This window comes from Arxiozyma heterogenica, assembly GCF_036370985.1.
Source record: "Arxiozyma heterogenica strain weizmannii chromosome Unknown scaffold_21, whole genome shotgun sequence".
Lineage (NCBI taxonomy): Eukaryota > Fungi > Ascomycota > Saccharomycetes > Saccharomycetales > Saccharomycetaceae > Arxiozyma > Arxiozyma heterogenica.
Window position 1 is genome coordinate 262,198 of NW_027042674.1, and position 13,747 is coordinate 275,944.

Here is a 13,747-nt window from a genome sequence, read left to right on the forward strand (position 1 = left end):
TTATATATATGCATATGTTTAAAACTAAAGTGTGATAAGAAGATAAAGCTAAAGTATTACTGCTAATGCTAAGGTTATATCTTTTCTGCTGTTGTTTTTTTTTTTGTTTTTTTCTTTTTTGCTTAACTTGATCTTAAATATTCATGTGTATATCTGTATATCTGTATATCTGTATATCTGTATATCTGTATATATACTATATTATGTTTTATCCTTTTTATTTTTTTAATACAACATTAATATGATGAAGGTTATATCACTACTATATGTTTGCTCTCTTTTAGAAATAAAGAGTCTTGATAGCGTAATATTAAATATACCCTTTGTTCAATCTAGATTGAATATTATATTAAAATTATTACTTAATTTTTTATTATGGTTTATGCTTTAATTTTATTTAACATATTTTGATCTTGATAACTAAAATTGAAGAAAGTACATAAATGTTTTTTTGTCAGATTTACATATGTATACGTATGTGAAATAAAATTAAAATTAAAATTAGACTTTAATTAATTTAGTAACCGAAGGCAGCTAATTGCTTAGCAACATCAGATTCGGCAGCAGCGGCGTTGGCGGCAGCAATCTTCTTGTTGAAAGCCTTCTTCTTGGCGTAGTATTCGGCAGATCTGACCTTTCTCTTTTCTTCTAATTTGGCAACAACATCTTCGTATTTCCAACCAACAGAAGAAGATAATTGACCTAAGGTGGTGTATTTTCTACCTTGCTTCAATCTTAAAACTCTTAAGGCGTTTGGAACAACAACTCTCTTCTTCTTGTCATATGGTGGTGGGACACCTTCAAAGACCTTTAATCTTTCTAAAGCGGCCTTACCACGAGCAGTCTTGTGAGCAATCATACCTCTGACAGCCTTGTAGAAGATTCTGGATGGAGCTCTGAAGTGGAATGGACCTCTAGTCTTGTTGAAAACAGTAGCCTTTCTTAAGTAGTCATGGTACTTTAATTTGTTTCTGAAGAATTCACCAGAGATATTTAATTGTTCAGCTCTGACAACAACGATCTTTTGACCTTCTAATAATTGTTTGGCGACAATGGAAGCTAAACGACCTAATAAATGGCCCTTACCATCAATGACAACAACTGGTTCAAAAGTAGACATGTTTACTCCTCTTGGTTGGTCTCTACACCTCCTTTTCTCCGTAACTTCAAGAGGATGCTACGTAATAGTGTAATGCAGCACCTAGTATTCAAATAGTACAATAGGCTAGCCCATATCAAATAATTTAGCGATATCAATAAATTTTTGAATATATCTTTGGCACAATCTAGTCTCACTAACTAATTTCGTTGCTTAAACCCCAATGTGACCGATCATAACATCATCACTAGATCCATTCTAACCAGGCCGCTATCAGTGGGACCTGGCACCACCATCGCATGGCCCACCGTCGGTAAGTGTGTGTTTTCCCCTGTCTTCACATTCTTGCTGGAGAGGTCTAAATTCACCCAACCATTAGAGAACAGAGCCTTGGTAGAGGTAAAATGGAGAACGAGAGAAAAGAGCAGGGGGTTTACAGGGCAAAAGGGAGATGGAGGCGGCGAAACAGCGAGGCAGCAAGAGGGGAGGGGGAAAGGTACTCTGCTTAGTGGAAACAAAACCTTTGCTCTGAACAAAAGGGCACACATAGGTTCAGCTCTTACTACTGTTTGTCTCCCAGACAGAAGGAACAAGTGAGACGGTTGTTTGTCTGTTGATTGTGATACTAAAGAAGAATCAGTTCACTTCTCAGCCATCATGCTTAGCTAGGCAGAGAAATGTCATACATCTTGTGTCATTTTGTTCCAGGTCAATTTAACGAGGGACAGCAGGGGTGCGGGAATGGGCGAAAAATAGCTATGATGCATTGATTTTATTACAAAAAATGGAAATGCCAATGCACCCAAAAAAAAATAAAAAATTAATCTAACATTCAAGGGTGTCCGGATGTAACCGTCTTGTAAACAAAGAAAAAAAGAAAAAAAAAGAATATCTGTTATAACTGTTTGTTTGTTTTTACATAAAATATTACATTTCTTCGCCAAAACGATCATGAATAATACATATAACAATGAAACACGTATATATACATATAGGAGACAGCCGTTTTACAAAAAAAAATTATTATATTATTATTGTAAATAATATTCTCTATATCTATATATATGTGTTGAAATAATACAAAGAAAAAAGTAATTACGATGTATATGCAATGGATAAAAATATACTTGAATATGCTTCAAATAAGTTGTGTAGAATAAGTTATCTTATTTTTCAATATGTCTTTTAAAAAACATTTGATTGTAAATAATATGTTTCTATAACTGTTTTTTTTTTTAAAAAAAATATTTAGATGTTGAACATTTGGTTGTGTTTTGTTTCGTTTTGTCTTGTCCTCGTGTTTTAATTATTCACGGTACTTAGTTTTGCATTTTCTGTATCTAAAATTAGATTTCTGTTTTGATTCACTGAACTTTTTATACCAGTCGAACTAGTTTCAGATTTTGTATCTGTTTCTTTGCTAGTGGTCGCATCTGTAGCTGCAGATGTGACAATACTTTGTGATCTCAAAGGAAATGATGTAGAAGCCCACAAAGTGCCATTTATTTTACTATTCTCAGCAGGTTCATTGTTCTTATCGAAATGACTGGTAGAGAAAGTAGCAACATTCATATCATTATCTTCCCGAGAATTGATGGATGCAATTGCTGGTGTATTAGTAGTGGAGCTAAACTGTAATAAATTCCATACACCAGGCGATGACTTGTTACTATTTAACAATTGTTTTTTGCTATTTGCTGAAGTTGCTAAACCACTTTCAGATGAAATTGCTGGGGTACAACTACCATTGTTATTAGTAGTGTCATTATCATATTTATTATTGGATGGAGCTTCACTGTTTCCTGCAGTATTGGAAACATCCGGGGATTTAGTCTCTTGTTGGTTTATAACACTTCCACGTTCAGGAGTATATGCCTCCATAGCGCTGATATGGAATCCCTTGTTGGGAGATCTTAATAACGTATCATATCCACTTGATAAAGTTTGTTCAAGTTTGTTTCCTGAAAAAGGAATAGTTATATTGGACGCCGATAATTTGTCTGAATTATTAGTAACAGTGATATGATCGTTGTTGTTATTGTTGCTATTGCTGTTGCTATTGCTATTTGTTTCCATAACATTTTCTTTGTTAACCTGATTTATATTCATTTTCTCAGTCCTTGATATTTCATTATTCTTCATGTTTGTGTTTTCCATTAAACCGGTAGGAATATTACCAGTATTTGAAGAACTCTTGGAAGAAGTAGTGGATGTACTGTTAGAATCCATTACAATCTTTGGTAATATGATGTTTTGATCTTTGGTCTGTAAACTTTGATTTTCACTATGATTGTTCGTATCATTTTCTTGTGGGAATTTACTGTTTTGACTTTGGAAAAGTTCACGTTCTTGTCCATGTTGTGGTTGTTGTTGTTGTTGGTTCTGATCTACGGAATTTAACAATGTGTTGGATACATTGTCATTAGGGATTTCATTATTCAAAGGATATGTGGCATTATCTGTTTTTGTAGTATTATTATTACTATCATTAGCAGTAAAAGTAATTTGAACAGTGTGTAACTGTTGGATATTATTGTTTGGATTATTAACATTCTGGCTATTGTTGTTGGTAGCTGATTCAGTACCACTATTGTTATTATTATTATCATTAGTGGTAGTATTAGTATTAATATTATTACCTTCAACATTAGTCTGGTTAATATTATTTGTTGATGGGGTCTCCCCATAGGGGTTTAGTAAATTTCCATTTTCGTCACGTCCTGGTAATCTATGATATTTAGATAAATGTATGTACAATTGTCTAGAAACTGGTGAACTTCTTTTTATCTTGGACAAATTGCCAGAATACCATGCATTCAAAAATTCCTTTTGGAATTTCTCACTGACTCTCCATTTCATACCTTTCCCAGGCTCATTAGGTCTCCGAGGAACTTTTTCGAATGCTTTGTTCAACGATAAGTTATGTCGAATTGAGTTCTGCCAACCACTTTTCGTGTATCTATAATAGGAATAATTTGTGGAAATAAATCTATATATATCAGATAAAGAAATAACACCTTCTTTGCTTGATAGGATAGCTTGTGTGATCATAGTGGCGTATGAGTAAGGTGGCTTTACAGATCTATTTTCATCTAGGGATAAATCAGTTGCGTAATCCATTGCATTTGGGAAACCGCTCTCCACCAGTGCAGTAAGTCTTTTCATGTTTGCCTCTGATGAAGACTGTGATACTACATTATAGGAATAATCACCATTGACTATTGTGGTGGGGCCAGAGAGTTCATTGTATGGTACATTATTATTCGTGGTAGCAGATGGAATGTTGCTGTGGATCAACGTGTTATATTTTAATTGATGATTATTAAAATCACCGGAACTATTGCTGCCATTAAAATTATTATTTGGTACGGTACTATACATCTTAAAGATTCTAAATTCTTGACTTGTAGAGTTGTTATTATTACTGTCAATAAGTTTTGAAGAATTAATGTCGCTATTGTCTGTGATATTGTTTCTTGAATTTTGGAAAGCTATAGATGCATTATTATTGCCGTTATTGTTATTGTTCAAAGGATTTTGTAAAGCTTGCTCAAATTTCAATCTTTCTCTTTCTTGTATTGCATACGGTGAACTTTTTATCAAATCATTGATCAATAGATTATTTGTACTCGGTTGTAGACCAAAGATTCTTGTCAATTTAGGTATTAAATAGTCTAGTGCAGACTCGGACAATAAAGGTATTTGATCTGGTAAAATGAAGATCATTTGAGTACCACCAATATCTAGAATGGTACCGGATTGCAAAGGGATAGTAGTTGGAGGACTAGACTTAGAAACACTATGAGGGATTCTACGGAAATTGACTTTGGCACCGTTTCTTCCAATAACATGTAACTCCCAATAACCTTGTTGAATGTTATATTTAATTATGGCATGTTTTCTTGATACCACCTTAGCTGGACCTAGATCAATGTCTACTTTATTTGGATCATGTGTTAGATTGCTATTTAAATCGGGTAAGACATCGAATTTGGATTCTGTATCTCTTCCTATGCTGATCTCTAAATTTTTCACATAATAAGTCCAATCTTTACCAGATATTTTAGCATATGCCTGAACTTCGGTGGCCATGTTCCTATCATTTGAGTAATGTTTTGAGACTATTGTGGGTTCGTTGGGAGAATCTAACGAAGATATGACGAAATTGATTAGGCTCTCATGCTGTTCTGCTGTATAACGGTTTGAATAGTAAGGATTCGTTGTCATTGCCCTTATAAGACGCAATTGAATAAATAAAAAAAAAAAAAAAAAGACTTAACAAAAAAATCAAGTTAAAGGGTAGTTTTAGACGATTAATGAAAGCTATATACAAAAACCCAAATTACTTTATTATTTGTTTGTTAGTTTTTTGCGTTTGTGAATTCAATTATAGTTAATCAACTTTCAATTTTTGTTTTTCTTAGTGAAAGGTGTTATCTAACTGAAATAAACATATACATTAATGCTTATAATAAGTAGTAGTTCCATAAGACAAGTAAACAAGTAAACAAAGATAGAATAAAATAAAATAAACAGTATATTGATTATCTCTAATCAGTTCCCATTACAAGTGTTTTTTTCCACATCACATCAAATTTCATCAAATAAACAAACAGAAATGTAAACAAAAACAGTAAACAAAAAAAAAATGGAACTGCGGGTTTTTTTTTCCGGGCTATTGTAAATATTTAGAAAAGGAAAGAAAACTATATATAAAAAAAAAAAAAAAAGGATACTGTGGGTCAGGTGAACATATATTTTTTATATTTCTTTTTTCCCCAGATATGGTAGCGCCATTAATTGTCCAATTGAATCACTCCTTTTTTCTTTTCTTTTCTTTTCTTTTTTTTTTTTCCCAGTCAGTCGATGCCTATAGCCTGTTTCATTCAAATCTTCCTACATGACCCACACAGGTGGGATTCTTTAGATATACAAGTATATATAGCTACCATCAAGTACACAAATGTTTTTTGTTGGTAGGTGTTTATGCAGGAGGAGGGGGAGCCAACTTGCAAAGAATGAAAGAGATAGTTCTTGTTTCTAAATACAATTTAAAAGAAAAAAAAAAAAAAAAAAAAGAATTTTGGATAGTACTAGTAGTCGTCACAAAAGTGAATTGTGGTTGACATTAGCTTAGCATATTCAAAAAAAAATATAAAGGTATATATATATAGTTATATTTTAGAGTTTGTGCAATCATATGCTAGTAAATAGCGGTAGTGGTGATTGAGATTGCTATTGTTATTGTCGTTGTTTTCTTTTTTTTTTTTGTTTCAACAAAATATAGCCGCCAAGAAGAATATGGTAGACAGCATTTTGAGAGAGAATGCAAAACGAACATATATAACTATATATATATGCAAAGAAAAGTAGGTAGAAATGACAGATAGCTAATGGGTAAAAAATGGCTAAATGAAGGTAGGTTACAGAGTGTTGAGCTAATGTTTTGTTATAAATAGCTATGGCAGTACGATTATCTATGTAATTTTTTTAACAAACAGTAGTCAAACTTATTGATTAGACTAGATATGACATATTCATAACAACTACTATCGATATCAAAAGTGATAACTCAGTTGACACATAGTATACCTAGTTGTAATAGTTGTCTTACACAAAATACAGTTGTGGTTCTCTCGCTCTCTCTCTCTGTATGTGGGTGTAAGAAGTAAGCACAATAAAACCTCATTTGCATGTAGCATCCGTGCACCACATGTTTTGTTTGTTTAATTTCTCGAGTTGAATCATTTTTGTTTTTCTTTTTTTCCAGTGGTGGGCCGAAATCGGTATTTAGTTTAATTTCATTATAAATCCTTTTTTTTTTTATTTTTATTTTTATGTGCCTTGAATATTCATCACTAGAATTAATTACTAATACAAAAAAAAATAACTGTTTTCGTATTCATGTATCATTGTGTACTATTGAATAAAAAAGAAAAACATATGGTGCAAACAAAGTAATACATTAAAAAACTTGGTTTGTCTATTTGGTTTTTTTTTTATTGAAATTGACTTTTTTTTTCCCCAAATTTTGTTCTTTTCTTTTGAAATACACCTAAAAGTGAATAATTAAATATATTCAATTAATCAGGTTTATAAGGCAATTATTGGAATTCTATTCCTTCTCTTTTTCTTTTATTTTCCTTTACTTTTTTCATTGTTATTGTTCATAAAGCGTTTCTAAAATAGTTCCCGGCAAAGTGACAATCTATATGACATAGAAATGGCTGATCATTTAGATTCCTTACTTGTGTCTTTCATTGCTAATGATACTGTTAATAATGAGAAAGCAACAGAAATTGCAACTAGATTGGTTAAATTAATAGTAGAAGAAAAAAGCATTAAATTATTGGACATTATTATAGGTTTAAAACAACAGATTACTTCCAATGATTATACATTAAGAAAGAAAGCTTTAAATTGTCTTTCTTCAGTTTTACACAATTTATCAAGGGATTATTTATCCAAAAATGAAATTACTGTGATATTCAACTTTTATATGTCAAAATTAGATGATGAAAATTTGATCTCTGAGACTTTCTCTGGGTTTCTATCCTTGCTTAGTTACAGTAATACTTCGGGTCAAGATATAGTTTCCTTTCTAAACTTTTTGAAAAACGATTATGTTGGCACTAATTATTTAGCTGCAATAAGGTTTGTTCCATTTAGGATATTGGAATTTGTCTATATAAACAAATTAAAAGACAATAAAATTATTAATGCAAAGATTACGACTTTATATATCGAAACTTATATTAATGTTGCATCAGGGGAAAAGGATCCAAGAAATTTAATGAGTTCTTTCAAATTAAACTACCAAATCACGACCACTTTAGATGAAACTCTGGTGTTTCCGTTAAGACAACAATTATTTGATATCCTTTTTTCATATTTCCCAATTACTTTTAAACCACCTAAGAACGACCCATACAAAATATCCAATAGTGATTTGAAACTAGCTTTAAGAAAATCTATCTCCGCAACAGATATGTTTGCAGAAGATGCGTTCTACAATCTGATAGACAAGCTGGGTGCTTCTTCACCAAGTGTAAAGAATGATACTTTATTAACTATTAATCAATGTATTAAGAATTTTAAAGGTGAATCTGTTCAAAAGATTTCTTTGGAACTTTGGAAAGCTTTAAAGTTTGAAATTACGCATACTTTAGATGATACAGATATAATTGGGAATGGAAATGGAAATGGAAGTGGTAACAAAAAGATTGATTGGACTTTGACAGGAACGGTGACGACTGATGAAGAACATTATAAACAGAATAATTATCAAACTGCACTGAATGTTATTAGATTAATGTCCTTAAAATTAGTGGAATTTGATATGTCAAAATTTATCAACTTTATTTCTCATGTATTCACGGAATTGACATCAAATTATGTACATTCTAAGGATTTGAAACAAAGTTGTGGTATTCTTTCTAGTATTGGAAGTGCCAATGAAGCAGCCTTTAATATTGTTATAGAGAGAGCTCTGCCATTAATTTTAATTAAGAGTACTGAAATATCTAAGTTGAAGCTATTATTAATGAATTTATCATTTTTTTTAGATTCCTATATGAATGTGTTTGGACAAACTGAGATTGACAAAGAAGAAGTCAATAATGTGTCATCTAATAAATTGTTTGATTATAAAGATGAAATATTGATGATTTTAGGTATGGCATTAACTAATAACTCTAAACTAGAGGTTACTGTAAGAACTTTAGCAGTGATTCAATTCACTAAATTAGTTAAGATGAAGGGTTACCTATCTTCGGAAGAGATCGCATTAATTATCCAATATTTCACTGAAACTATCCTAACTGATAATAATAAAAATATTTATTATGCATGTTTGGAAGGTTTAAAATTAATTAGTGAATTCTATGAAGAAACTGTTTATGACGTTTCATTAAAACAAATGTTGAATCTATTGCCATTAGAATATAATAATTTGCCATTATTTAATAATAGTGAATACGTGGATATATCAACAATTTTAAAGATTATCCTAGACTTCACTACATCAAGACATAAATTGATTAAGGAAAGTATTATTTCCTTAACCTCTCAGCTATTGAAGGTAGCAAAAGCAAAAGCAGATCAATCTGTTGAATATTGTTTCCTTCTATTATCTTCTATATATTCTTTATTTGAAAATAACATTATATTCATTAAAGAAGAAGAATCAATAAAAATAAAAGATGCTGTTGAACCAATCTTATTTGATATCCTGGATCTTTCTGATGATGTTGGAATTGTGGCAGATAATTTCAATTTCGACATGTTATCAAACATTTTCTATTTTGTAAATTTGAAGTCAGATAGAGATAAACATAATGAGGAATTGATAGCTTATAACACTAAATTTCAAGGCAAATATAAAATATTTGGGGGTCATCCAACACGTTTTGTGTTACCATATTGTAAAATTCTATCGGCACTGGATAAATCAATTAATTTTAATGATGCTAATGCAATGTTTGAACAAACTATTGTTTTTCTAAAAAATCGTAAATTTAAGGATGGTTTATCAAAATTAGGTTACCTGGAATTATTAATGGTCCTAACAAATAAATGGTTGATTGATGATGATGTAAAGAAAAGTATTAACTGGAATGATAAGTCTGTTATTAATCTGGAAATCATTACATGGATTGGGAAGGGCCTAGTAATGAAAAATTCTGAATTGGCACCAAACATATTAAATAATTTTATTGAATTATTAGGTGATAGCCAAGTCGGTAACACTGTTTCTCATTTATTTGAGATTTTTGTTATTGATATTAATTCTATGAGAAAGGTTAAAGGTATTTCATGGAATAATAATGTTCGTTTATTATACAAGCAAAAGTTTTTCAGCGATATTTTCAAAGTACTGGTTACATTGTATAAAGAGACTGAAATAATGTTTATCAAATGTAATTATTTAACAGCATTATCTTTTACATTAAAACACACACCTTCTACATTAGTCGAACCGTTTATGAATGATTTATTACCTATGTTGTTAGAAGCTTTAGAAATGGATAATGGGGAAGTTAAAATTTCATCATTAGAGACATTAAAAGATGTTACAGAGAAGTTTCACCAATTGATCACAGATCATATTGATACTCTGGTACCATTATTGTTAAAATTAGTAATTCCAGGTGATAAAAGTAATACAGTTTTAGTTAGATTATTTGCATTACAATTGTTAAATTCTATTACAAAAGTAGTTCCCTTAAATTATTGTTTGAATTTTAAAGAACAGGTGTTAGTTGGTACTGTAATACCTTTATCTGATAAGAAGAGAGTGGTTCGTAAACAGTGCGTCGATACAAGACAAGTGTATTTTGAGTTGGGTCAAGTGCCATTTGAATAAGCAATTAGGAAAACAAGAAAGTAATCACAAAAAAATTAACCCTATTTGAGTATTATTAATCGATGATGTAAATGGATGTATGAAATCTAATAGAAAAAAATAATTCCACTAAGCTATTACAGGGTCAACTGTTTAATATATTATATCGTAGGTTGTATATGCTATTAATGGTAATATCTATATCTATATAAAGATATAGTAGAACGAAGGAATGATTTATATATATAGTACAAATGGAATATGCATTATAGAAGGTATTGTGTTTTTTTTATTTTTCAATCATAATCATTATAATCTTCCTCCAAATCTTCCTCACTTGAAGATTCTTCTTCATCACTTAGACCAACAGGAGCCAATCCGGGTGTTAATCCAGGATATCTATGATCGACCACAGCCTTCTTACTAGATGGTTTAATCTCTTCTTTAAATTGTTTTACTTTAGATCTTCTCTTCTTACTACGTAGTTTCTTTTTATTGTCATTCGAAAGTATAAATTCTTGTAGCTCATGTAATTCCTGTTTTTGTTCTTCATCAATATCCAGAGATTTCACTTTAGTAACGTTATGCTTAATTAATTTGTCTAAGTATTGTTTCTCTCTAGTCGTTAACATATCCCTTTGTCTATGAGATTCTAAGATTTGTAGTTTGGCATTTCTTTCCGATTGTTCTAAAGCAAGTCTTCTATCCTTGACTTTCGCTTTTGCTATTTGTTTTTGTTTCTTCTTAATCTTCAAGGTATCTTTTTGCTTCAACAACACTCTTTGTTTCAAATTTGCATCGATCAATTGCGCCTTAGAACCCTTCAAGTTATTTTTTTTGGATTTTCGACTAACTTTAACTTTTGGAGATCCTGGTAAAATTTTCGCAAGCAAAGAATTCACTGCATGGTTAGCTTGTAATTGAGTAGCAGTCAACCTAGCCATCTTAATTCGTGTAGAGGAAAAAAATACTTTTACTTTTATAAATACTCTTTAAATTAATAATAATGATAATAATATATGCTGTATTTATTGCATATTATGTTTGAAAAGTGCCAAAAAGATGTAATTACGAGAATGGTAAATTTGATGCACAAACTTCTTCATCTTAATGATAAGACTTCGGCTCCTCTTGTACTGTAGCGTTAGCAAGAATTTGGTAGTGTAACCTTTTTTATTTAAGAAGATCATCGCATCAAAAGAAAAAAAAAATTAAAAAAAAAATTTTTTTTAATTTTTTTTTTTAATTAAGATTACCCTCATGGAACGCAAATCTTTTTTATTTTTGACAACGACGACAGAAAATTTTTTCCTGATAAGATTCTTCATTGAAAAGTATATAAATAGATGTTAACAGTCTTTTAGAACCCTTCTGCTTAGAGAAGTCTTTGCTGAGGTTTGGGCGTTTTCGACCTTCAGTTTGTGAGCTTTTCGAGTTTATTTTTTCAATCTTCTTTTTTCTTATCTCCTTCCTTATCGTGCAGACCTCATTCTACTGACTAGACCGACAAAAAACTGCAGCAAGATGAAGCATATTCAAACTGAACAAACCATTTCCATTCCACAAGGTGTTACTGTCGCCATCAAGTCTCGTGTTGTTAAGGTTACTGGTCCAAGAGGTACTTTAACCAAGTCCCTAAAGCATATTGATGTTACTTTCACCAAGGTTTCTGCTAACATCATCAAAGTCACTGTTCACAATGGTGACAGAAAGCATGTTGCTGCTTTAAGAACTGTCAAATCATTGGTTGATAACATGATTACTGGTGTCACTAAAGGTTACAAGTACAAGATGAGATACGTTTATGCGCATTTCCCAATCAATGTCAATGTTATTGAAAAAGATGGTGCTAAATTTGTCGAAATTAGAAACTTCTTAGGTGATAAGAAGGTTAGATTGGTTCCAGTTAGAGAAGGTGTTACTATTGAATTCTCTACTACCCAAAAGGATGAAATCATCTTATCTGGTAATTCTGTTGAAAATGTTTCTCAAAATGCCGCTGACATCCAACAAATCTGTAGAGTCAGAAACAAGGATATTCGTAAGTTCTTGGATGGTATTTACGTTTCTTCTAAGGGTGTTATTGAAGAAGAAATCTAAGCTGGTTGAATAGGTTTGGTTTAATTTCTTTTTTTATTTTAATTTGGTTCATTTTAATTTTTAGAAAGTTTTGGTATCCATGCTTATTTCGTTGGTTCTGATCTTTCTACTATTAATTACTTATTGTATTTAATATACTGAGGTACTGAATGTATACGTATATGTAATATTGTATATATAGGAGACATATCTCTGTATGAGTGGGTGATTTGTTCATTCATCTCATTGAGGTGTTCTCTGTTTGGGTGATGTCCTTCGAAAATTTGTAAGATTTGTGAAGAAATTCATAGATCTTTTGTGGGGAACGTTGCTAGTGCTCAATTCAATACAGAGCCATTGTACGTTCGCCAAGTATAATATTGAATTTTTTTTCAAATATCTGATGTGTTTGGCTTTTTTTCTTTTAGCATTTTGTGTGGAGTCTGGGTGGGTTTTGTTTAGGATCTGTGTCTACCTGGTCTGCCTTTCTGTGTATTGGATAGTTGAAGAGCATTGTATTTTTTGGGCCGTATGTCTTTGTAATTGCGTACATTAATAATTGGTGTCAAATCTGATTTTATCTTGTATCTTAATATAATGGCTAATACCGCCTGTTAGTGTTAATTGTCTGGTGCTATAAAACATTTTTCGTGCAGTTTTAATGTGTCATATAGTTGTATTGATTTATATGTATTTATAGAGTCCATCGTATATCAAAAATTTGTATTAAAGGAGTAATTCATTTCAATATGATTCGACTGGTTTTTCGTTAGTAGTCTAAATCAAAAAACACTTATTATTCCTACAGTAAAAATCAGTTTAGATTTCCTCATCTCTTACAATAGATATTTTGATATAATAAAATGCTTTGTTCAAGAAAAATTCAGAGTATCATAAATAAAGTATAAGTAGCATTTCTGTAATAGATTGATAGGTTATTCTTAGTTGAATAATCAGTTATCCTAAAAGACTTACTCCAGTATTGTGGATAACTATAATATTGTTTCAGATATTACTGATGAAATGTAGATACATATATATGTAGAATAATTAATAAAAACAACACAAGATCTATTGAGATAGGATCTTTTATTTTGGATGAAAAAATTTCTGTTTATTTTTTTATGTTTCTGTAAGAGTTGTTGTATGTAAGTGGATGAACCATATCAATTAGTATAAGTATAAACACCCTTACGTAAGCTCTATATATCACTAATTAATAACCC

The 13,747-nt window shown here is 30.9% G+C and overlaps 5 protein-coding genes across 5 annotated transcripts; 2 read left to right on the forward strand and 3 right to left on the reverse strand.

Annotated features, from left to right (window-relative positions):
• Window positions 1-517: 517 nt before the first annotated feature.
• RPL16B (60S ribosomal protein uL13 RPL16B) lies at window positions 518-1,120 on the reverse strand (the record flags this gene model as incomplete). Its single annotated transcript, XM_064859149.1, has 1 exon — window positions 518-1,120. The coding sequence occupies one exon, from the start codon at window positions 1,118-1,120 to the stop codon at window positions 518-520; it is 603 nt and encodes a 200-aa protein (XP_064713958.1).
• A 1,281-nt stretch (window positions 1,121-2,401) lies between these two features.
• On the reverse strand, window positions 2,402-5,326 carry FKH2 (forkhead family transcription factor FKH2; the record flags this gene model as incomplete). Its single annotated transcript, XM_064859150.1, has 1 exon — window positions 2,402-5,326. One exon carries the CDS (start codon window positions 5,324-5,326, stop codon window positions 2,402-2,404), a length of 2,925 nt encoding a protein of 974 aa, XP_064713959.1.
• A 1,996-nt stretch (window positions 5,327-7,322) lies between these two features.
• On the forward strand, window positions 7,323-10,463 carry MET18 (Met18p; the record flags this gene model as incomplete). Its single annotated transcript, XM_064859151.1, has 1 exon — window positions 7,323-10,463. The coding sequence occupies one exon, from the start codon at window positions 7,323-7,325 to the stop codon at window positions 10,461-10,463; it is 3,141 nt and encodes a 1,046-aa protein (XP_064713960.1).
• Window positions 10,464-10,738: 275 nt separating this feature from the next.
• On the reverse strand, window positions 10,739-11,386 carry RRT14 (Rrt14p; the record flags this gene model as incomplete). The annotated part of the gene is made up of 1 exon (XM_064859152.1): window positions 10,739-11,386. One exon carries the CDS (start codon window positions 11,384-11,386, stop codon window positions 10,739-10,741), a length of 648 nt encoding a protein of 215 aa, XP_064713961.1.
• Window positions 11,387-11,966: 580 nt separating this feature from the next.
• On the forward strand, window positions 11,967-12,542 carry RPL9B (60S ribosomal protein uL6 RPL9B; the record flags this gene model as incomplete). Its single annotated transcript, XM_064859153.1, has 1 exon — window positions 11,967-12,542. One exon carries the CDS (start codon window positions 11,967-11,969, stop codon window positions 12,540-12,542), a length of 576 nt encoding a protein of 191 aa, XP_064713962.1.
• Between the last annotated feature and the right edge of the window lie 1,205 nt (window positions 12,543-13,747).